The 23,741-nt window shown below is 34.0% G+C and overlaps 4 protein-coding genes across 4 annotated transcripts; 1 reads left to right on the top strand and 3 right to left on the bottom strand.

Annotated features, from left to right (window-relative positions):
- Window positions 1-1,329: 1,329 nt before the first annotated feature.
- LOC137829430 (glycinol 4-dimethylallyltransferase-like) lies at window positions 1,330-3,978 on the bottom strand. Its single transcript, XM_068636232.1, has 6 exons — window positions 3,872-3,978; window positions 3,346-3,447; window positions 2,061-2,156; window positions 1,895-1,966; window positions 1,707-1,805; window positions 1,330-1,503 (listed from the first exon to the last, which is right to left on the bottom strand). Exons 1-6 carry the CDS (start codon window positions 3,941-3,943, stop codon window positions 1,330-1,332), a joined length of 615 nt encoding a protein of 204 aa, XP_068492333.1. The 5' UTR covers window positions 3,944-3,978.
- A 60-nt stretch (window positions 3,979-4,038) lies between these two features.
- Window positions 4,039-6,177, bottom strand: LOC137829429 (glycinol 4-dimethylallyltransferase-like). The gene is made up of 6 exons (XM_068636231.1): window positions 6,126-6,177; window positions 5,979-6,029; window positions 5,439-5,728; window positions 5,239-5,322; window positions 5,057-5,131; window positions 4,039-4,134 (listed from the first exon to the last, which is right to left on the bottom strand). The coding sequence occupies exons 1-6, from the start codon at window positions 6,175-6,177 to the stop codon at window positions 4,039-4,041; spliced, it is 648 nt and encodes a 215-aa protein (XP_068492332.1).
- A 2,852-nt stretch (window positions 6,178-9,029) lies between these two features.
- On the bottom strand, window positions 9,030-12,821 carry LOC137830339 (glycinol 4-dimethylallyltransferase-like). Its single transcript, XM_068637618.1, has 10 exons — window positions 12,777-12,821; window positions 12,599-12,673; window positions 12,084-12,167; window positions 11,900-11,989; window positions 11,398-11,499; window positions 10,524-10,619; window positions 10,359-10,430; window positions 10,174-10,272; window positions 9,667-9,771; window positions 9,030-9,299 (listed from the first exon to the last, which is right to left on the bottom strand). Exons 4-10 carry the CDS (start codon window positions 11,969-11,971, stop codon window positions 9,258-9,260), a joined length of 588 nt encoding a protein of 195 aa, XP_068493719.1. The 5' UTR covers window positions 11,972-11,989; window positions 12,084-12,167; window positions 12,599-12,673; window positions 12,777-12,821; the 3' UTR covers window positions 9,030-9,257.
- Window positions 12,822-16,763: 3,942 nt separating this feature from the next.
- LOC137829428 (uncharacterized) lies at window positions 16,764-18,191 on the top strand. The gene is made up of 2 exons (XM_068636230.1): window positions 16,764-17,064; window positions 17,215-18,191. The coding sequence occupies exons 1-2, from the start codon at window positions 16,764-16,766 to the stop codon at window positions 18,189-18,191; spliced, it is 1,278 nt and encodes a 425-aa protein (XP_068492331.1).
- The last annotated feature ends 5,550 nt before the right edge of the window (window positions 18,192-23,741 follow it).

Genomic DNA, 23,741 nt, shown 5'->3' with positions numbered 1-23,741 from the left:
TTGTATGAGGCTGATTGTTTAATGTTTTCTTGAGTTGGTTTGGTTGTTCCTTTTTAAGTTGGAAGGTGTTCCTTGGTTGGAGGTTGGTAAGGCGCTAGCTCTTTATGTATAAGGGTTGGCCTACCCCTGAAGTGGTTCCCATTTATTTATTTTTTATTGCTGATAACAAAAAAATGTATACTACAAGAAAATCATGAAATAGAAACCAATTTTCAGAGATAAAAAATAATTTGTTGTTATAGTGACTAAATTAGAAACCGTTTTAAACACTAAAATTTTTTTGGTTTCTAAATTAGTTTTTATTAGTTTATAATTTATGAGTTTCATAATTTTCAAGCATTAAAAAATCCGCATACCTTATATCTCTTTAAAATAATTCAGAAATTTAAAACATTGAACATGAAAGTTATAAACTTGCGAAATAGTTATACTATTCATATAGTAAAACTTAATAGTATTTCTTATTAATCATTTACATCTTTATTTCTTTATTTTTAAAATATTTCTTTATTTTTAAAATATTAATAGACATTTTGAAATAGTTATCCTATTCATATAGTAAAACTTAATAGTATTTCTTATTAATAATTTACATCCTTATTTCTTTATTTTTAAAATATTAATAGACATTTTCTAGAAGTTTTTTTCTAATTAAATTATTACAAAAAAGTCCACAAAATTTGACCTTGTAACCTGATTAATAGAGTACATGCATAATAATATACAATGATTATATGCAATATAACAAAATACAATCATCAAAAAAATCATAAAATCTATAAAAATAAAAAATGTTAAAAAAGAAAATGATCATATAAATTACGAATTTCACATTGATTTATTTAAAAAGTTTTGTGTTCCTTCATTTTTAATTGACAACCCTTTTATTCTCTGTTAGCACCACCACAAATTGCTGTGGCTAAATATTGCTTAAATCAATTTTAGATGCGAAGGGTCTATGTTCTTCTGTGGCATGTGTTGCAAACTTCCGTGACACCATTATCTAATTAAAGGCAGGAGAAAGTATGCTCCCATCAACAACTACAAGGAAAAAAAACATCATAAATTATGATGTTCCACTTTGAATAATAACATAATTTAATACACAAATTTCGAAATAATATTCAGATAAAGTGGCAATAGTTCACGTTGTTCTAAGCTTTACATTATATTGAATTTTTTAACTAAAAGATGAAATTAGTTTGATATATAATTAATTACATCATTTTGAATTTCAATTAAGATATTTACACCATGGTTTTGAATTTAATTTGGAAATTTGAAGACAATAGAAATCAACTAACCTTGTCTCCAAAAACAGTTGGAAAATTAATTAGATAACTGTTTTTGAATTATAATGTGGATATTGAAGTATAAAATGGTAAATAAAAGAATTACCTTCCAGTTGAATGAATAGAAGGATCTAGTGGAAGCTGGATTTGTGACATCTACATATTTGGTCTGGTACCACAGAATTGAAGCAAGAGCAAAACTTCCCACACTCTAAAACATACCACACATTCAACTTTTAAATAGTCTCTCATTTTTTAAGGATATCTGAAAAACAATAAACCTATGCTCTGTCCTAAAATAATGCTTATTTAAAGATATTTTTTCACTTCACATGGACATTAACAAGTTGGAATAATCTACACAATAAAGACAACTTTTCCAGAGAAATGTTTCTTTATTTAAAGATATATTACCGTGACAATTTTAATCCCAAAGGGAGATGAAGATGTTGCTCCTGCCAAAAAGGCAACTCCAAATGCCATTTCATAAAGGAAAACACAAATCCAAAATACCTATATAAAATATTTAGAATGAGTCAAGTATTACAGAAGAAAGCATAAGCATATCTGCCAAGATATATTGAATTTAATAAGAAACATACTTTTTTCTGGCCTAAACGAATTGAGAAAGAATCAATGCCATGTTGTTTATCTCCTTCTATGTCAGGTATATCCTACATAAAAATCCAGTTGAAGGTTTAACATTAATGGAACAAAAGTTTGATGTTGGAAAACAAATATATGTCCTGAGAAAATAAAGACATTTACCTTGGATAATGCTATCCCAGCAGAGTAGAAAGCCATGAATAACATAGAAACAATCAGTGATCTTGGAAAGACAACTGGCCTCTTGAACACAAACGTCTGAACATTTGTTACATGAATTAGCAAATAAATAATATAACCCTTTCAAAGTTATGTTACATTTATACAATATAGCATTTCCTAGGATGATTTGGAGAAAATGTATTCAAGTACATATTAGGCTCTTGATTATTGAAATAAGATAGTTATAACTATTATTGATTATTTTCAACATAAAAATGTAAGTCAATTTAAAACACATAAGCTAAGACATGGTTATTTAAAACTAAGAATGTATAGTTACCCTAAACCCTAGACATATGGGAGTGAAATTTAAGGTGGAGAAGGAGTTTGTTCGCGTGGGAGGAGGATCAAGTAAGCCAGCTCTTAGAAACAATTTCTAATAGGAGGATTGAGTCAGAGATAAGGGATAAATGAGTCTGGAAGGATAGTGAGACAACAGTGTTCTCAGTCAAGTCTGCTTACGGGCTTTTAAAGGGAGAAGGAGAAGAGGAAAATTCGAGATTTTACAAATCTTTCTGGAGAATTAAAGTGTTGCCTTCAGCTCATGTCAGAGCTTGGAGGGTGATTGAAAACAAGGTAGCCTCCAAGGTAAATCTGGTGAGACGAGGGATATAGATTGAGTGTAATCTTTGCAGCTTATGCAGGTTATCAGAGGAGTCAACAAATCATTTATTCTTCGATTGCAGGGTAGCTTGGCTAATTTGGAACCTATGTTATGACTGGTTAGGAATGAATTCGGTTGATCTTATCGTTCCCGGGTCACGTTTTGAACACTTCAAAATTTTGGATGCACCTAATTCAGTTAATCTTACTATGGGTAATATTTGGATAACTTTGGTCAATGAGATTTGGAGACATAGGAATAATTGTTTGTTTAAAGGAGGAGTGGTTGATCATACTGAAGTATTTTCTTTGGCACAGGTCAAGGTTTGATCTTGGATCAACTCAAGATACCGTCAGTGAGTTTCTCATTCTCTGAATGATGTCTTGAACCCTTGGTATGTATGTACTTGATTTAATACTGGTGTGTTATTTGTTTTTTTCTTCAATTATAGTTATTAGTATTGGGAAGGAAGTAGAGAATTAATCTATGAATTTTAAATACGAAAGTGGAAAGAAATTTTTATCTTTTATTATATGTACAAGAGTTGGATCACCTCTTGAGTGAACCGATCTAATTTAATAGTTTATTGCCGATAAAAAAGAAAAAGTTAAAGTAGAGAACCTGCATATGAAGGAAGTATGTGATTGGAAATATAACTGCCCAACTAACAAATATGAATAATGCTGCAACCACCGGATATTGCTTCCATCGTAACAGAGGCGCCTGAAGAGTTTCAAAACAGAGTTATCACCATCAAATATAAATATAAATATTCAAATTACCCTTTCTTATTAGTGTGTTTGTTAGAAAATATTCATATATTCTCATTTAGTAGCTTAATTGGTATTTCAATAATGAATTTCAAAGAGGATTTTATACGATTTCGCATAAAATATCTTATATTTCAAAAAAGTATTAAAAAATATTTGTAAAAATGTCACTTTTCGATAATTAACGTTTGAGTTTGGATATACAAGGTGGGGAAAACTTATAGTGAATGATTAAATGGTGAACCTATCTTATTTATCCATACAAAATATTTCATAAATAAGTAGATCATTGACAACAACTGCCACCACTGACCTTTTCATACTTATATATCTTAAAACATATTTTAAGGGGAAAAATGCAATTGAAAAGAACTTACATTCACAGAATAGCCGGTCCATAATGTAAAGTTCAACAAAATGTTTGAAATCAATGCCGGAGAACCTATCATCAAGTTAACCCCAAAACTGTAAAAGAGAATAAAACAATAACTCTCCCTTCTCTCTGAACATCATCTTAAAAAGTATTATTAAAGAAAGGGATGAATCAATATGGCACCAAAATTGCAGACGAGGCAACAATAAAGACACAATTTCTAAAGGATAATTTCCCAGATGCCAATGGAAGATATGGCTTGTTTATCTGCAATAAAACATGTAATTATATATTAGTTATAAGAACCAATATTTACTTTCTTCAAAAGCTTTCTAAACTATAAAAACAAGATTCAGAATTATAAAGAGATTACTTCTTTTTACAATAAACTATAAAGTGACTTCTTAGATATTCTCACCACTTTCTACGTTGAAGTACATTAATTGTAACAAAATCCAACTATATTTTCTCTTATTTTAATTAATTCATTTATATATAAAATAAACCTGAGCTGGTTTTTTTTTTTTTTTTTGCTGCATAGATGATTCTAATTGCTGCAGTCTTGGTGCATAATTAAGCATTTTTAAGGAGCTAGCACTGGCGGTTAGTGCGTTGGTTGTTTAAGGTTTTGGCCTAGTTTTAGTGTAGATATATGCCATCTGTTGTGTGTAGGGGCCGTTTTTAGTTTATGTTTATAATTTGTTAAAGTAAGTGTAAAAGGAACTTAGACCTTTGTATTTGTTATCTGTTTTGAAATGTAAGGTGTACTTCGTTTAGTTTAAGGTTGAGACTCCTTTAATATATTTATTATTGTTGATAAAAATAAATAAAATAAATATTAAACTACTGTAATGTCCATAAACTTAATTAATTAAAATTAAAAGAATAGTTAGACTTTTGGTAAATTTTTGGTGACGTACCCCATTAAGAAAAGGGTAGGATATGTTAGTAAGCCTCAATTATGAAAAGGAGTTTGGTAGCAAAAAAATATATAAATTGTTAAAATTGTTGTACGAGTGATGCTCTTGTGTAAACTTAGTCTTTATATTTTTCTAAATATTTAACTAGATAAATCTTATACCACAACTACGTTTTCATCATTTTTATGGAATATATATATATATATATATATATAAAATAATTTTTTTTATCAATAATTATTATTTTTTATTTATAGTAACTTTCTTACCTTATCTATTTCAAAGTCAAACACTTGATTTACACCATTCACATAAAGGTCCATAAACAAGTGAGGTAACAGAGCCTGAAACGTTAAAAAAAAAACATGTCAACAAAAATATATTATTGAGGTTAAAGGGTAGTTTTCGGTTGTCTATTTTTAGAAAAAAAACAACGTATGTGGAGTCTCACCTGCAACAAACCAATAAAAAATAATGGAGATAAATCTGATAGTTTTTCTACCGCAATGAGAGACCCAGAAATTGCAGCGCATAACTAGTAAAATATAAATAAAGTTAATTTCAAACAACATATATATTATGCAAATAAGTGTGGAGTACAAATAAACATAATTTATAACTTTTGAAAATTAATTATGAAAGTAATAGAAAAATTGTACTTACTCGACCATACGTTGCATAAGGATAAATAAATTGGTACAAAACGGTGAAGAAATTTTTGACAGAGTCCACAATGTTTTTGGATTTGGAAGATTGAGATTCTGACTCAGAAGAAGGCATAGTAACTGCTTTCACAACACATTTTGTATTGGTTTCTTTATATTTTCGTCCTCCTTCAATACTTTTGTTATGATGATTAAAAGGTGATTGTTGAAATCTCAGAGGATTATATTGTATTTGAGCTTTTATTTTGTGCTGAGAAGCTTTTGATCTTCGACAACCTAAGGTAGCAAGTGTTTGAAGTTGTATTAGAGTGTTCATGTCCAACAAAAGTGTATATTCTTATTTTAAAATTATTGCTACTAAATCATGACAAGATGATGAATTGAGAGAATAAAACTGAAAATTTATTATACTATTAACACACTTCACCTAATTGAAGAACAAAGAGGTGTGAAAGAGTGAGAAACTGAGAAAGGTAGTGAAATAAACAAATAAAGGAAGGAATAGGGGATAAGTGATGAGACATACTAGCATAGTAAATATTCTTGGTGGAAAGTTTCCTTGTCCAAAAATTTGCACCTACAATTACATGGTTCCACATATTATTCACCAAATAATTTTGCAAAGCAAAATAAAAAAAGGACCAAATTATAACATAGTAGTAAGTATAAGTACCATTTATGAGTGGAGAGACGTTAGGAGAAGATATAACATGTGCCCTGTCCATGAAAACTGACAACACAGAATACACACTACAATCTACAGAAGAGGTAAGAACTTATAGATACCTTCTAAAATGTAGAATGTAGAAGATAAAAGAGGAATGAGAGATTTTATATATAGACAAAAGGACTCTATCAAATTTGATTATTCATGAGATAAATTTTTATGGAAGATACAAATTCATACACTACGCACACAGTCAGGATTTAGTCGTTTAGGGTTTAATAAATTATTATAAGGTAAACGTTTAAAAGGTCTGGAATGACATCGTCAATTGCGCGTACATTTATATATATTCTAAGCTAAAAGAGCCCATCAATGATAAATAAAATCCTATAAGGTTCGAAGAAAAAACAAATTGAAACAATTTTTTAATTCATTTAATAATTGATTGACTATAACTTTCACATATTTTTAAGTCACGTTATCGGGAAATCAATAAATATATATATATATATATATATATATATATTTATTTTTATTTTTATTTTAATAAAAGTTTCTCATGTTAAACATCATTATATAATTTGACATCTCAATTATGCTAACACCTCAAGTAACATCAATTATTTACCATAACATGAAATAAGTATTACTAAAAAAAGAAAAAAGAAACACACGAGGGACTAAATCAAAACGCATATGTTAACTATGTTTTGTTTTTAACTACCAATTATTTAGATTCTAAATTTGGTAGTTAAAACTTTGGTAACTAATTAGATACCAATTTAGAAACTATTTATCAATAATAGAAACTAATTTAGAAATCAATAATTTTTTTTAGTCTTTAAAATAGTCTATAATTTAGTCACTATAGCAACTAATTATTTTTTGTCTCTAATGATTTTCTGGTAGTGAAATGACTTTTATATGGACATCAACATCAATAAAATGATAGAATATTACTATGCTTTTCAAAATACAAACGAGGATGAACCCCAATCTCAATTGAACCAACAAACTCTTTGACTTACTTTCTTTATAATTCTTGCAATAATTATAACAAACTCCCAACAAACTTTATTATTTTGTTTTCTATTTAGTTAATTTTATACTTGATAATTCAATTGTTTCTTGTGGGTTATATCCATCCTTAGAGACAAATTAGTATTTCTGACACAGTACGTAAAAAAAAAACATCACAAGTTCACCACCTTAAGATTTTGGATTAAAAATGGTGTTATAATCTCTTACAAAAGTATATTCACAACTTATAGGTATGAAATCTCTTTGGTGTCCTCGATTGAAAGAACCCAACAAGTAATATCAGAATCATTGATTCGTCTTAGTGACCAAGTCAAACAAGTACAATATGTAGTTAGCCGTCTTGGTGACCGACTCGAAAAAGTATGATATGCAGTTAGTAAAAATCTTATGTTTATGTATTCTTTATATTAAGTCTTCCAAACAACATCATTTTATACTTTTAGGTTAAAAATAATGTCATTATATTTTATGAGTCTTCTCACGACTCATTGATACCAAATCTCTCGGTGTCCCTTTGAAAGAACTAAATAATTAGTATATTAAATACTTATAACATGTTAAATATATTACATATTCTTTTGTATGAGTTTGTGTTTTCTTGTTTGGGTTGAACATCATTACAAATTACTTTAAGTAAAAAAGTTTAAACGTATGGTATCTTTATTATTTACCTAATTACAAATAAAATCGGATAAAATTATGTTTTATTATAGTTTGTATTATTAAGATTTTTCAAAAGTTATTTTAGTATTTAGGAATACTATATTTTAGTATTTACCTTTTTATTATTTATTCTAGAGGAAAATTTTAAAATAGAATAACAATGGTTATTCTTAAATATTATTAAAGATAAAGAGATTTATTATCTTTAAATTTGGATCTTTAAATTAAAAATAATTAATGATTCTTGATCATTTTCAAATATTCATAACATATAAATTAGTCGACTTAACTGACACTAACTTAAATAAATATAATCAAAAATAAAAATATTTAGTGTCACCATAGAGTTGGTTAAGTTAACTCTAGTAGTGTCTAACATTAGATGAACTCTAACACAAACATTTATTTTAAAATTTATTTAATTTAGCATCGGCTTGACCCGCTTTAATGTTTTTTATTTTAAAATTTATTTAAAAATGCCTCTAATATCATATAAAAAGATGTGAACTTTAAGTATAATTTAACTTAGTTTATAAGGTAAAATTTGTACACACTTATATATTATGAAATGTTTTTATTTTTAGTTAATATGAGATTTTCAATAAATAATTCATATTTTACACGATTTTATATGAATTACATATAATTTTATGTTGAGTATATTTATAAAATTACTCTTTGTAGCTCAGAATAAACTCACTTACTTGTCACTCATATTCTTAAAAGATTCATTAAACATAATCTTATCATAACACACGTTGCTTTTTGTAGGGATATCGTATGCGAAAGCGTGATAATTTTAAGTGGAAAACCCCTTTGAATAGAGGTAAAAAATCACCGGCAAAAGAGCCAAAACTTCCACTATAATGGAATGGTATTGAGAGTACAATGAATTTCTCTCAGGCTAATAGATAAATGGCCCCAAAACAAATTATCTCTATATGGGTTAAACACTTAGACCCAAGAGAAGAAATAGAAAGTATAGGAAAAGAGAGAGGAAACAAGTTGTTGTTTGTTATGTGTGTTACATTGCTAAGAGGAAGCCACTATATATAGTGGTTCTAGGAGACAACAATAATAAAAACAATTAATGGTAAATAACCTCACTTTAATAACAATTAATTGTGAGCGGTAAGTAACATCCAAATAATTTCAATTAATTGTCAACTATAAGTAACTTCTCATTATTGCAAGAAAACTGAAAAGGTGAGTCATAACCACACTTCTATTTTCTTATTCCACTTATGAAAGATGTGTCTATAGACATAAAGCTCGATATACTTAGAGAAAATCTTAATGATACAAAACTCATCGTCGTAAATCTAGGGAACACACATATGTGAAATTTTTATTGTTTAAATAAATTTTAGATGCAAACGGTCTGTTATTCTGTGACATGTGTTGCAAACGTTGTTTTAATCTTCAGTGACACCATCATCTAGTTAAAGGCAGGAGAAAGTATGCTCCCATCAACAACTGCAAAAATAAAATAAAACACATAAATTATGATGTTCCACTTTGAATAATAACATAATTTAATACACAAATTTCGAAATAATATATAGATAAAGTGGCAATAGTTCATGTGTTGATTTGTTCTACGCTTTAATTATATAGAGTTTTTAACTAAAAGATAAAATTAGTTTAATATATGATTCATTACATCATTTTACATTTCAATTAAAAAATTTATATCAGGGTTTGAATTTAATTTGGAAATTGGAAAACAATAGAAATCAACTAACCTTGTTTCCGAAAAGAGTTGGAAAATTAATTAGATAACTGTTTCCTTTGAATTATAATGTGGATATTTGAAGTATAAAATGGTAAATAAAAGAATTACCTTCCAGTTGAATGAATAGAAGGATCTAGTGGAAGCTGGATTTGTGACATCTACATATTTGGTCTGGTACCACAAAATTGAAGCAAGAGCAAAACTTCCCACACTCTAAAACATACCACACATTCAACTTTTAAACAGTGTCTCATTTTTAAGGATATCTGAAAAACAATAAACTATGCTCTGTCCTAAAATAATGCTTATTTAAAGATCAATTTTTTCACTTCACATTGACATTAACAAGTTGGAATAATCTACGTAATAAAGACAACTTTTCCCATATTAAACATAATGTAGTTTGTTGGATCTAAGAAACTTCGTATGTATAGAGTGGTTCAAAAGGAAAATAAAACTATTTATTTTTAATATAAAACAGATAAGACACAAATCCTCAAACAAAACAGCATATTATTATAAAACAATTGTTTATCAAAATCAAGCTCCATGTTGAGGAAAAAAAAATATACCTAAAATTTCAACTTATATATACTTATAATAAAGATATATTACCGTGACTATTTTAATCCAAAAGGGAGATGAAGATGTTGCTCCTGCCAAAAAGACAATTCCAAATGCCATTTCGAAAAGGAAAACACAAATCCAAAATACCTATATAAAATATTTAGAATGAGTCAAGTGTTATAGAAGAGGGCATAATATCTGCCAAAATATATTGAATTTAATAAGAAACATACTTTTTCCTGGCCCAAACGCATTGAGAAAGAATCAATGCCATGTTGTTTATCTCCTTCTATGTCAGGTATGTCCTACATAAAAATCCAGTAGAAGGTTTAACATTAATGGAACAAAAGCTTGATGTTGGAAAACAAATATATGTCCTGAGAAAATAAAGACATTACCTTGGATAATGCTAAGCCAATAGAGTAGAAACCCATGAATACGATGGAAACAATCAATGATCTTGGAAACACAACTGGCCTCTTGAACACAAACGTCTGAACATTTGTTACATCAATTAGCAAATAAAAATTGTACCACTTTTAAAAAATAGTACATAGCATTTCCTAGGATGATTTGGAGAAAAAAAATATTCAAGTAAATATAAGGCTCTTTATTATTAAAATCAGATAGTTATAATATTGTAGATTATTAAAAAGAGAACTTTAAGCCTAACTCAATCCTATAAAACTAGTTCATGGGGTAAAGTTTGCACCCACTTATATACAATGAAATGTCCTTATCTCTAGTAGATGTAGGATCTCCAACCTAACCCTCTCACGATAAGAGTGACAGCTCGTGCGTGGGATAACATATTATGGGTGGTCCGATAATGGCCCGATAGCGGGTGACCTGATAAGGCCAACAAACACAAACTAGGATAGAATCAAAATGACTCTGATACCATATTACGAAGTGAACTTTAAACCTAACTCAACTCCATAAAACCGGCTCATGGAGTGAGATTTACACACGCTTAATGAAATGTCTTTATTTCTAGTAGATGTGAGATCTTCGACATAGATATTTTCAATATAAAAATGTGAGTCAATCTAATTCTTCTTTTTAACATCTTCATCATTTCTTCAACTTTCTCACTCATGCTTTTAAATCAATCTCATTGATGGATTCAAATGGTTGATTGCGGATCTAATGAAATTAAAGCAAAAATCTTGGGATGAAGATTTTTTATTATTCCTTAAATTTAAACACATAAGCTAATATTTATTCAAAACTAAGAATGTATGAAAATGAGGATTAGTAAAAGGAGAGAACCTGCATATGAAGGAAGTTTGTAATTGGAAATATAAATGTCGAACTAACAAATAGGATTAATGCTGAAACCACAGGATACTGCTTCCATCGTAAGAAAGGCACCTGAAGAGTTTCAAAACAGTATTATCAAATATAAATATAAATATTAAAATGAGCCTTGCTTATTAGTGTGTTTGTTAGAAAATATTCATATATGTTCAATTAGTAGCTTATTTATGAATAATGAATTTCAAAGAGTAAATGAGTTTTTTTACAAAAATTTTATACGATTTAGCATAAAATATCTTATATTGGAAAAAATATATTTTTTTAAAATGACAGTTTTCGATAATTAACGTTTGAGTTTGGATATACAAGGTGGGGGAAACTTATAGTGAATGATGAAATGGTCAACCTATCTTATTTATCCATAAATACTAACAACTGCCTCCACTGACCATTTCATACTTATATATCTTAAAACTTATTTTAAGGGAAAAAAATAAAATTGAAAAGAACTTACATTGACAGAATAGCCGGTCCATAATATAAAGTTCAACAAAATGTATGAAATCAATGCCGGAGAACCTATCATCAAGTGAAGCCCAAAACACTGTAAAAGAGAATAAAAAACATTAACTCTCCTTTCTCTCTGAACATCATCTTAACAAAGTATTATTCTAGAAAGGGATGAATCAGTATGGCACCAAAATTAGAGATGAGGCAATAATAAAGACACAATTTCTAAAGGATAATTTCCCAGATGCCAATGGAAGATATGGTTTGTTTATCTGCAATAAAACATGTAATTATAGATTAGTTATAAGAATCAATATCTACTTTCTCCAAAAGCTTTTTAAGCTATAAAAACCAGATTCAAAATTATAAGGGGATTACTTTTCTTAAAAGAAATTATAAAGTGACTTCTGCAATATTCTTACTTTTTTCTTGGTTGAAGTACATTAATAAACTGTAACAAAAATTCAGTTATATATAAAATAAATGCCAAACTACTGTAATGTCCATAAACTTAATTAATTAAAATAAGAAGAATAGTTATTTTTTGGTGACGACTCCCATTAAGAGATGGGTGGGAGTATGTTACTAAACTTCAATTATGAAAAGGAGTTTGGTAGCAAAAACTACATAAATTGTTCAAATTACTGTGCGAGTGATGTTCTTGTGTAAACTTAGTCTTTAAAGGTTATAGTAAGTTTCATACCTTATCTATTTCAAGGTCAAACACTTGATTTACACCATTCACATAAACATCCAAAAATAAGTGAGGTGACAAAGCCTGAAAGATTAAAAAAAAAGTCATAAAAATGTATTAATTGAGATTAAAGGGTCGTTTTCAATTGTCTATTTTAAAAAAATAAACAACATATTTGGAGTCTCACCTGTAGCAAACCAATAAAAAATAGTGGAGATATATCTGATAGTTTTTCTACTGCAAGTAGAGTCGCAGAAATTGTAGCAGCAAACTAGTAAATAGAAATAAAGTTAATTTAAAACAACAAGCTATTATATATATTAACCTTATTAGCACAGACATTAACACAAATATTGATACAACACGGACACAGACACATATATTCGTGTAATCTTTAAAATGTAGGACACGAGAACACAAATCTATATATTATATAATTATGAATTATATAAATTGATAATAAAGATTTATGTGCACAAATATGTTTCGGTTTTTTTTGGAACAGAAAGATATTTTTCATGCCTAGTTCAAAATGATTTGTTCTTTATTTTAATAATCATACTAAAAGTTTATATAATAAGTTTGATTTTTTATAAAATTAATGTGTTTCTACTTTTTAAAGTGTTAAAATCGTGCTAGAATTGTCAAAAATCCAACAAATATTTTTTGAATTAGATACTTCACCAATAAGTGTCCTATGAGTGTCTTTCGAGTGTCGGTGTCCAATACATGTATTTGATATGGACACGTCATTTAAGAAGAGTGTCTGAGCCTCATAAATATTAACCAAATAAGTATTGAATACATAGAACATAATTCACTATTTACCATAACTTTTGAATATTAATTAGGAGAGTAATAAAAAAGTTATACTTACTTGACCATACATTGCATAAGGGTAAATAAATTGGTACAAAACGGCCAAGAAATTTTTGATAGAGTCCCCAGTGTTTTTGGAGTTGGAAGATTTGGATTCTGACTCAGAAGATGGTACCGTGACAGCTTTTACAACATATTTTGTATTGTTTTCTGCATATTTTTGTCCTCCTTCAATGCTTTTGTAACGATGATTAAAAGTTGATGGTTGAAACTTCAAAGGATAATATTGTATTTGAACGTTTATTTTATTCTCAGAAGCTTTTGATCCTCGACAACCTAACATATCAAGTGTGTTTGAAGTTGTATTATAATGTTCATACACAAAAAAGATATATTCCTATTTGGAAATCATTGCTACTAAATCATGACAAGATGATGATTGAGAGAATAATAACTTTGAGAATTTATTTTTCTATTAACACATTTTAGCTAATTGATGAACAAAAATATGTGAAAGAGTGAGAAAGTGAGAAAGGTAGTGAAATAAAGAAATAAAGGTGAATGAAAGGAGTAGGGGATAAATGGTGAGACATACTTGGATAGTAAAAACTCTTGGTGGAGAGTTTCCTACCCCAAAAATTTGCACCTACAATTATACCATGTTTCCAATATTACTCACCAAATAATTTTGCAATGGAAATGAACCAAATTAAAACATAGTGAATATAGATACCACTTTTGAGTAATGAGACGTTAGGAGAAGATATAACATATGCTCTATCCATGGAAACTAGAAACTGAGAACACAGACACACTCTATAGAACAAGTAAGAACTTATAGATGCCCTTTAGAATGTAGAAGAGAAGAGAGGAATGGAAGATTTTATAGACAAAAAGACTCCATAATATTTTATTATTCTTAAGGAGAGATTAGATTCGATTGGAGATACAAATTGATATACCACTCACATAGTCAACATTTAGTAGGTTTAAGTTTTAATGAATTATTATAACGTAAACGTTTTAAATGTCTGCTAAGAGATTGTCTATTGCGTAGATTTCTATAATATATATTCTAAGCTGAAAGATCCCATCAATGATAAATAAGATCCTATGAGTTTCGAAGAAAGAAAAAAATTGAAATAGTTTTTTTAATCATTTAATAATTAAATTAAAAAAATTATTAAATAAAAATTAATTTTAGAGTCTAAAATAATTAGTTATTATATTAATTAAATTAGAAACTATTTTATAAATTAAAAAAATATTAGTATATAAAATAGTTTCTATTATTAATAAAAATTTATAAAATAATTTTTAAATTCGTATCTAACAATTAACTATCAATATTTTAGTTAATGACTACTTTACATGCTAAATTAGTTTCTATTAGTTTTTTTAGAATAATTTAAAAAAAAATAAAATTTAAAATATGAGTAATTAAAACTTTGATAACTAATTTAAATATTAATTTAAAAATTATTTTCTAAACTTTTCTTAATAATAAAAATATTTTTAGATATCAATAATTTTTAATTTTTAAAATAATATTTAATCTAGTGAATATAATGATTAATTAATTTTTATATGTAGATTTAATGATTTTTTTTACTTGATTTATTATAACTTTCACATATTTTTAAGTAAGATTACCCGGGTATCAAAATATATTTAGTCTTTCCTGTACTGTAAAGTTAATATAATATATTTACTATTTTGCGTAATTAAAATTATTAAATTAGACTTTATTTTTAAATGTAAACAATATAGATTAAGTTTTCTCGTTCATGAGCTTGAGATAAATATTAGGGAAAATGACACACGGTTAATTTGAAAAACAATTCTTAGACTAATGATTGCATTTTGGAGTATAATCATTCAAAATATTGGTGTATGTGATCTAAGTGTTTTAATTTAAACTTTAGCATACAATTTTCATACTTATTTTTTTAAAATTATTGATAAAATAATGAGTTTCTTTTTATAGTTTTTTTACATGCTTGCATGGATTAAAAAATTACTAATTATTTAAAAGGTAGCAACTCATTAAAAAAATTGATGTGATATAATTGTTTCAAAGAGCAATGCTTGGACATGCTATTTTGGTTAAAATTGATTAAAATAAAACAAACCAGAAGATGAAGTTGTTAAATAAGTTACCTAACCAGTTAAATATTATAATTTTTAATCAATTTGAATCAACCATAGATTATGTTGCCACCTTTCCCTTTATTCAAATTTACAGAAAAAATGTTATAACACAAGTAAGTCAAATTGTTTTTAAGAAAATAAAATGGTTTCCTACGCCGAAAAAATAAATTTATCTAGCCTTATCAATCAACTCGTTCCTAAGATTATATATTTATGGAGGATCCGATAACGTTTTAATGATATGATAAATCCAATAATTTTTTATAAAAAAAATTCTAAATCATTATAATATTATATAAATAAAGGTGAATTTTAAGTGTTATTCAACTTATAAAATAAAATTTACATCTATTTATATTTATATCTAGTTGATATTTAATCTTCAACAAATAATTCATATTTTACATGATTTTATGCTAAGTGTATTTATACAATTACTCTTTGCATTGCAGGGGAGAAGAAACTCACTAATTACCTATGAAGCTCGGACACTCCTTTTAAATGGCGTGTCGGTGTTGGATACTCATATCGAACACCAACACTCGTATGACACTTGTATGACACGTATCCATGAAATGTCCAATTCAAAAAATATTTGTGAGATTTCTGACAATTACAATATAGTTCTAACACAATTTTAAAGAGGAAAAATACATTAATTTTTTAAAATTCAAACTTATTGTATAAATTTTTATTATTGTACCGGCAGGTGCCGGATGAACACACGTGGCCGACTGACCGACCGAACTCATAATAAATGTGAGGGCGCGTGACAAAACTAAGGTAGTTAAAATACAACTCCGAAAAATAAGGAATACGCGTGTGAAGAAGATATATTCCCCGGGTATTCCGGAGCACGATTGGTAAAACCTATCCATAACCACCCTGAGCCCAAGGGGTAGAAAGCCCATTAGACAATCCTATAAATACGGTGCTCAAGCCAGAGAAAGGTACGTTTTTCATAGACTTACTAAACCACACTTAGAATCTCATACTTACTTGAGCGTCGGAGTGCCTTCGCAGGTACCCTCCCCCGCCCGACCGAAAGAGACAGCAAGAAGGAACGACTGACCGAAGGAGAAGAAGATCGACACGTCAGCAATTACACCACGTCAACCGACCGTGCCTGGGCCCCATCTCTCCACTCAGGTACAATTGGCGCCCACCGTGGGGCCGAGGCAAATCTTCAATCTTTGAAGCTATAATGGTTGCGACAAGAAACAACAACGACGCTATGGCCGAACAAATGACTATGATTCAAACCCTCCAAACTCAGATGGAGGAACTGCGACAAAAGGGGATGGAAGACCATAGTCAACACGAAGAGGACAGACGCCGCCAAGAAGAAGAAATCGCCTTATTGAGAGAGCAGAATGCACGACTCCAACGACAGGTCGATAATCCCGAACGAGAAGGTCAATCCCATATGGCCGACCGAATCACCTCTCGCATACCTACACCGACCGATCCTGCTTCCAGAGCTGAAACAGTCGAAAGAAAGTCAAGTAAAAGGGGTCATCCTTTTACATACTAAATTATCACCACACCACTTCCTGACAAATGGAGAGGTCTCGCTATTAAACTCTATGACGGCTCGACCGACCCGGACGAGCATTTAAATGTCTACAAGACACAAATGACTTTGTATACCACAGATAATAATGTGTGGTGTAAAGTTTTCCCCACGTCCCTTCAGGGAGAACCTCTTACCTGGTTTACAGAGCTGCCTCCGAACTACATTGACGACTTTGACATCTTAGCCGTAAAATTCTCCACTCAATATGCCACCAGCCGACCGCATCACATGTCCTCCATGTCTCTCCTAGCGGTACAACAAGAAAAAGGTGAATCTCTCAGAACCTTTCTAGATAGGTTCAACAAAGCATGTATGCACATCCGAGGACTCAAGCAGGAAGTTGCATTGCACCATTTGGTCTCAGCCATCCAGCCGAGCCGTTTCACTGAGAGTCTCATCAAGAAGCCGCCTCAAGACATGGAAGACCTTCGAACTCGAGCAACCAAATTCATGCAAATCGAAGAACACATCGATTACCACCAACGGTTCAAAACCGTTGGATCCGGAGTCCTCAAAGACCAAACCCCGAACAAAGAAAGAGAAGTCAAGACCGAACGAACCATCCAAACCACTCCAAGGTCCGACCGGAACAGAGGAGGCCGAGTCCCCAGGTTTAACAGTTACACCCCCTTAACTGTGCCGAGGGGACGAGCCCTAGATGAAGCACTACAAACAGACTTGATTCCGATATTGAAGCAATATCAAACGCCACCGAATGCAGATACCGCTAAGCATTGTCAATACCATCGAAACTTCGGCCACACGACCGAAAGATGTCAGGCGTTGAAGGACAAAATCGAAGAGCTCATCCAGGCTGGTCATTTGAGGCAGTTCGTTAAGAGGACAAGGAATTCAAGATCCCCACCACGGAGTACCGACCGTCCATCTCCTGGTGTCGACCGGTCATATCGTAACGATTACAAACGCCGAACCGACCATAGCCAGGCTTCGCGGAAACGCAGTGAAAGCCCCGTTCGGCGTACACGCGCCCGCAGCACAAGTCCGCCCTCGCCAACGAGTCCGCGAAGTCATCAACATGATTGCTGGACCCGTTAACTTGGGCGAACCGAATCACGAAGCAAATTATATAGTCGGGGGCTTTGCCGGTGGCGGGTGCTCAAATTCCGCCCGAAAGAAACATCTCCGGGACATCCAGTCCGCTCATGCTACCACAAGGAGGCGTCCACACATACCTCCGATCACCTTCACTAACAATGACTTCACAGCTATAGATCCAGCCCAGGACGACCCTATGGTAATCACCGTAGAAATTGACAAGTTCGCAATTGCCAAGACCTTGGTCGACCAAGGTAGCTCGGTCGACCAAGGTAGCTCGGTCGACATATTATACTGGGAAATTTTCAAGAAAATGCGCATCCCAGAATCAGATATTCAACCCTATAACGAACAAATTGTAGGGTTCTCAGGTGAACGGGTCGACACTAAGGGGTATATAGACTTATATACAACCTTTAGTGAGGAAGACGGTCTCCACAAAACAATAAACGTACGATATCTCCTGGTTAACGCCCAGACTTCCTACAACATCCTGCTCGGCCGACCGTCTATCAACAGATTAAAAGCCATTGTCTCCACCCCACACTTAGCCATGAAATTCCCTTCGGCCACTAACGACATTGCAACCATCCATGTCGATCAAAAAACCGCTAGAGAATGTTATGTCGCAAGTTTGAAAAGTGAGCCAACTCGACGACTCTACACAACCAATCCGGACGACCGAGTCCCACAAAAACGAGGACGATCCCCCACTCGGCGTTCCGGACGGCACATGTCCCGTCGTCAGATGATAGCCCTTGTTGACCTCGACCCTCGTATGGACAATCCCCGTATGGAAGCAGGAGAAGACTTGCATCCATTCCCGCTTCGCGATGATCGCCACACTACGCACATAGGCACTTCGCTGAGACCGGACGACCGAATGGCCATCGATACAACACTTGTTAAAAATGCCGATCTGTTCGCCTGGACGACCGCCGATATGCCTGGCGTAGACCCACAGGTTATCACTCACCGATTATCACTGTATAAAGAGGCTAGGCCAATAGCTCAAAAGAAAAGACATCTAGGCGAGGAACGGCGTCAAGCCGCACGTGACGAAGCGGATAAATTGTTACAAGCTGGATTCATTCGGAAAGCCCATTACACCACATGGCTCGCCAACGTGGTTACGGAAAGAAAGCGAACGGGAAATGGCGAATGTGCGTTGATTACACGGACCTCAATAAGGCATGCCCAAAAGACTCTTACCCTCTACCTACCATTGATCGTCTCGTTGATGGAGCGGCCGGACATCACATCCTCAACTTCCTTGACGCCTACTCAGGTTATAATCAAATCCAAATGCACCCGGCCGACCGAAAGAAGACAGCCTTCATGACTGATTCCAATAATTTCTACTATGAAGTTCTGCCCATCGGACTCAAAAATGCCGGGGCCACTTATCAAAGACTAATGGACCATGTATTCCACGACATGATCGGCAGGAATGTTGAAGTCTATGTCGATGACATTGTCGTCAAGTCCGACTCATGCAAACAACATATTGCTGACCTAAAAGAAGTTTTTTAGGCCCTCCGCCAACACCAGATGTGACTCAATCCTGACAAGTGTGCGTTTGGCGTCGAGGGGGGGAAGTTCTTAGGTTTTATGCTAACTCATAGAGGCATCGAAGCTAACCCCGAGAAATGTAAAGCTATCTCCGAAATGAGAAGTCCCAACTCCATTCAGGAAATTCAGAGACTTATCGGCCGACTCACCGCTCTATCCAGATTTGTTCCCAAACTTGCCGAACGAACTAGACCCATCGTTCGACTATTGAAAAAAGCATCCCGCTTTGAGTGGTCGACCGAATGCGAAGAGATTTTCCTCCAATTGAAAAATTTTCTATCTTTCTCGCTGGTCATCCAGAAACCGGACGTCCGAGAGCCCATTATAGTCTACCTCGCCGTTTCACACGAAGCCCTCAGTTCCGTCTTAGTGCAAGAAATTAATTTTGAAGAACGACTAGTTTATTTCGTCAGCCGCGCCCTCCATGGCGTCGAAATCCGATACCAAACGATCGAAAAAGTAGCTATGGCTCTCGTTATTACCGCCCGACGAATGCGGATGTATTTCCAAAATCATTGCATTATTGTTCGGACAAATTACCCCATAGTAAAGATTCTCACTAAACCAGATTTAGCCGGACAAATGATCGGATGGACGATAGAACTATCCGAATTCCATATTCAGTACCAACCACGAGGGACCATCAAGTCGCAAGCTCTTGCTGATTTCGCAACCGAACTCACTCCTTCTTCAGCCGAGACTAAACACTCATCGTGGATCCTATACGTGGACGGCTCCTCCAACGAAAAGTCGTGCGGCGCTGGAGTCGTTTTAGAAGGCCCTGGCGAGATTGTCATCGAGCAAGCCCTAAAATTCGACTTCAAAACTTCAAACAATCAGGCCGAATATGAAGCCATTTTAGCCGGTCTACGCCTCGCTCAAGAATTGGAAATCACCAAGTTAATTTGTAAAAGTGATTCCAAGCTAGTCATCGGTCAACTTAACGACGAATATGAAGTCCGAGAAAACTTTTTACAGCGATACTATCACTTAGTCAAACAGTCAATGAGCACCTTTTCTGAAATTTCTATGCAGCACGTTCGGCGCGATCACAATACTCGCGCGGACGCCTTGTCCCGGTTAGCAACCACGAAGTGTAAAGGAATGCATAGGTCGGTCATCCATGTTACGCTTGCACGCCCAAGCATCGACCTACAGGAATGCCTAACGACCGACGCGTAATCTACTTGGATTATCCCAATCAAGCAATATTTACTCGACGGCACATGTAGTCCTCTCGGCGAAAAAACCATGAAGTTGCAGGCCGCCCGTTTTGTCTTAATTGGCGACGACCTTTACCGCCGAGGTTATACCCGAACACTCCTTAAATGTTTGACGCCTGACCAAGCTTCCTATGTCGTCCGAGAGTTGCACGAAGGAATTTGCGGAACTCACTCTGGCGCACGAACAATGGCAGTCAAAGTATTCTGAGCCGAATACTACTGGCCGACCGTCCAAGGCGATTGCACCAGTTTCGTCCAAAAATGTCTTAAATGCCAAGAGTTTGGCACTTTATCCCACCAAAAACCTGAGGAACTCCATTTTATGCTATCACCTTGGCCGTTTGTCCAATGGGGTATGGACATCATTGGCCCTTTTGCCCCCGGTAAAGGCCAGTGTAAATTCTTACTGGTCGGCATTGATTACTTCACAAAGTGGATCGAAGTCGAGCCTCTGACTGCGATCACCGCCCGCAATGTTCAAAATTTCGTATGGAAAAATATCGTTTGCCGCTTCGGGCTTCCACAGATCATCATCACCGATAACGGTCGGCAATTCACCGACCGGACGTTATCTGAATTTTACAAGAAGCTCCACATCAAACACATCGCCAGTTCAGTCGAACATCCGCAGACAAACGGACAAGCAGAAGCTGCAAACAAAGTCATCCTGAACGAACTCAAGAAACGTCTCGGCCCAGCCAAGGGTAACTGGACGGAAGAACTCTTAGAGGTCCTATGGGCATACTGCTGTACTCCGCAGACGACTACACAAGAGACGCCGTACAGCCTGACATATGCTACTGAAGCTATGATTCCCGTGGAGATTGGAGAACCTTCTCTCTGCCGACAAACCCTTGATCTTGATCTAAACAAGGAAAGTCTCTCGGGACAAGTGTAGAATCAGAGAAGAACATGCAAAATTCGGGCGGCCAGACGATACAACTCCAAGGTCAAACCGAGACAATTCCACAAAGGCGACTTAGTATGGCGAATGCGGAGTAGCGCCCGGAAGGAAGGAGGCAAGTTCTCTAGCAATTGGGAAGGACCATTTCGCATAGCAGATACGACAGCCAGCGAAGCCTATTACTTAGAACATTTATCTGGGAAGGACATACCGAGAACGTGGAATGCCACGCATCTCAAATTTTATTACAGTTGAACTTAATAATAAAAGTGTACTCTTTCCTCGCTCGGTCGGTTTTTCCCTAAGGAGGGTTTACGACCGAGAAGGTTTTAACGAGGCACTATAAATTAAAATCCAAATCTCCTATTCCTTTTATTACTCAATTTATGCCTCGTCCGGCATCTGAATTATTACTTTAACGTAATTTGAATTATTTATGCCTCGTTCGGCATCTGAATTATTACTTTAACGTAATTTGAATTATTTATGCCTCGTTCGGCATCAGAATTAACTTACTACTTTAACGAAATCGCAATTATTTATTGCTCGTTCGGCGTTCGCATCGTTACTAACGAAATCAACTACGCCTCGTCTGGCATCCAAATAAAAATCTAAACAGCAAACACAAGGTTAAAATATACCAATTCGGTCGATCAGCAAGTAAAAAATTACATCCAAAATAAAATCATTGTACGATGCCCACATGCCGGGTCCAACAATTATCTATGAAATATTCATTAATTCTTCAAACGAGGCGTCCGGCTGTGGTCCCGGAGTCTCCACCTCAGCCTCCTCATTGATGTCACCAGGGTTGGTCGGCACAAGCTTTCCATCGACCACCAATTTCTCAATATCATACCGGTCGTCCTCCAGGGGCGCACCGTGCAGACAAGCCACTTGTTGGATGCCTAACTGGAAGTATTCTTCGCTAATGCGAAGCATGAAGTCCTGACACTTTGCCACTTCCGCCTTCAATGCCTCCTCCCGGTCGGCTCCTTCTTTCAGTTGCGCCTCAAGACTCTTCGTGAGTTCCTCTTGCGCTTTTAAGGCCGTCTGCTTCTCCTCCAACTGAACCTTCAACCTCTCTGCCTTCTCGGCCGACATCTTAGTGGCTTGAGTGGCCTCGGTCACATCCTTCTTTAACCGAGGTATGGTAACGGTCATCACTCTCTCCAGCTCTTCAACCACCGTCTGGCTTGCCATAAGCGCCCGACTTTGCAACTCTAATGTTTCCACCATCAGTTTAGTTGTCGGGATGGTGGCAAAAACCTCATTCTCTTCGGCAGTCAGCTCTGCCTGCAAGTGAGCCGCTATGTCCAGGCCTACCGCCAACAGCATTGGCTCAGAGGCCGTACGGGATGGCCCAGCTCGGCCCTCATGAATTCACTTCGGGGGCCGACCCCTTTTCTTCGCAGCAGTCGAGGCCCCCGCCACAGGAACCGTTGTGGACGGAATGGCTGCCAATGGCCCGGCCGTGTCGACAAAGGCCGACTGACCATCCCTGCTCTGACGCAACTTATTCATATACTCATGCAAAGAAGCGTCCACACGACTCATGATTTCTGCAAAACACACAGGAATTAAACACTATTAATGAAGTTATTCAGTCAAACCAAATTTACAATCACATACCAATAAAATCCGCCCAGGGATCGGACGACGCATATAACGAAATTATCTCCCTCGTAGGTAACTTGTGAGGGAGTTGGTCAAACACCACCATAACGGCCTTATCCAAAGCCGACAGAGCCGTACGAGAACTCGCGTTAAGCACAGTCGGATTCTGGGTCCAATGGAATGGAAACTTGGTAACACCATTATTATAAAAATACTCTCGGCCGTCCGGCTCTA

This window comes from Phaseolus vulgaris, chromosome 7 (assembly GCF_000499845.2).
Source record: "Phaseolus vulgaris cultivar G19833 chromosome 7, P. vulgaris v2.0, whole genome shotgun sequence".
Taxonomy (NCBI): domain Eukaryota; kingdom Viridiplantae; phylum Streptophyta; class Magnoliopsida; order Fabales; family Fabaceae; genus Phaseolus; species Phaseolus vulgaris.
The sequence above is the reverse complement of the archived record's forward strand: the minus strand, read 5'-3'. Positions and strand labels throughout refer to the sequence as shown.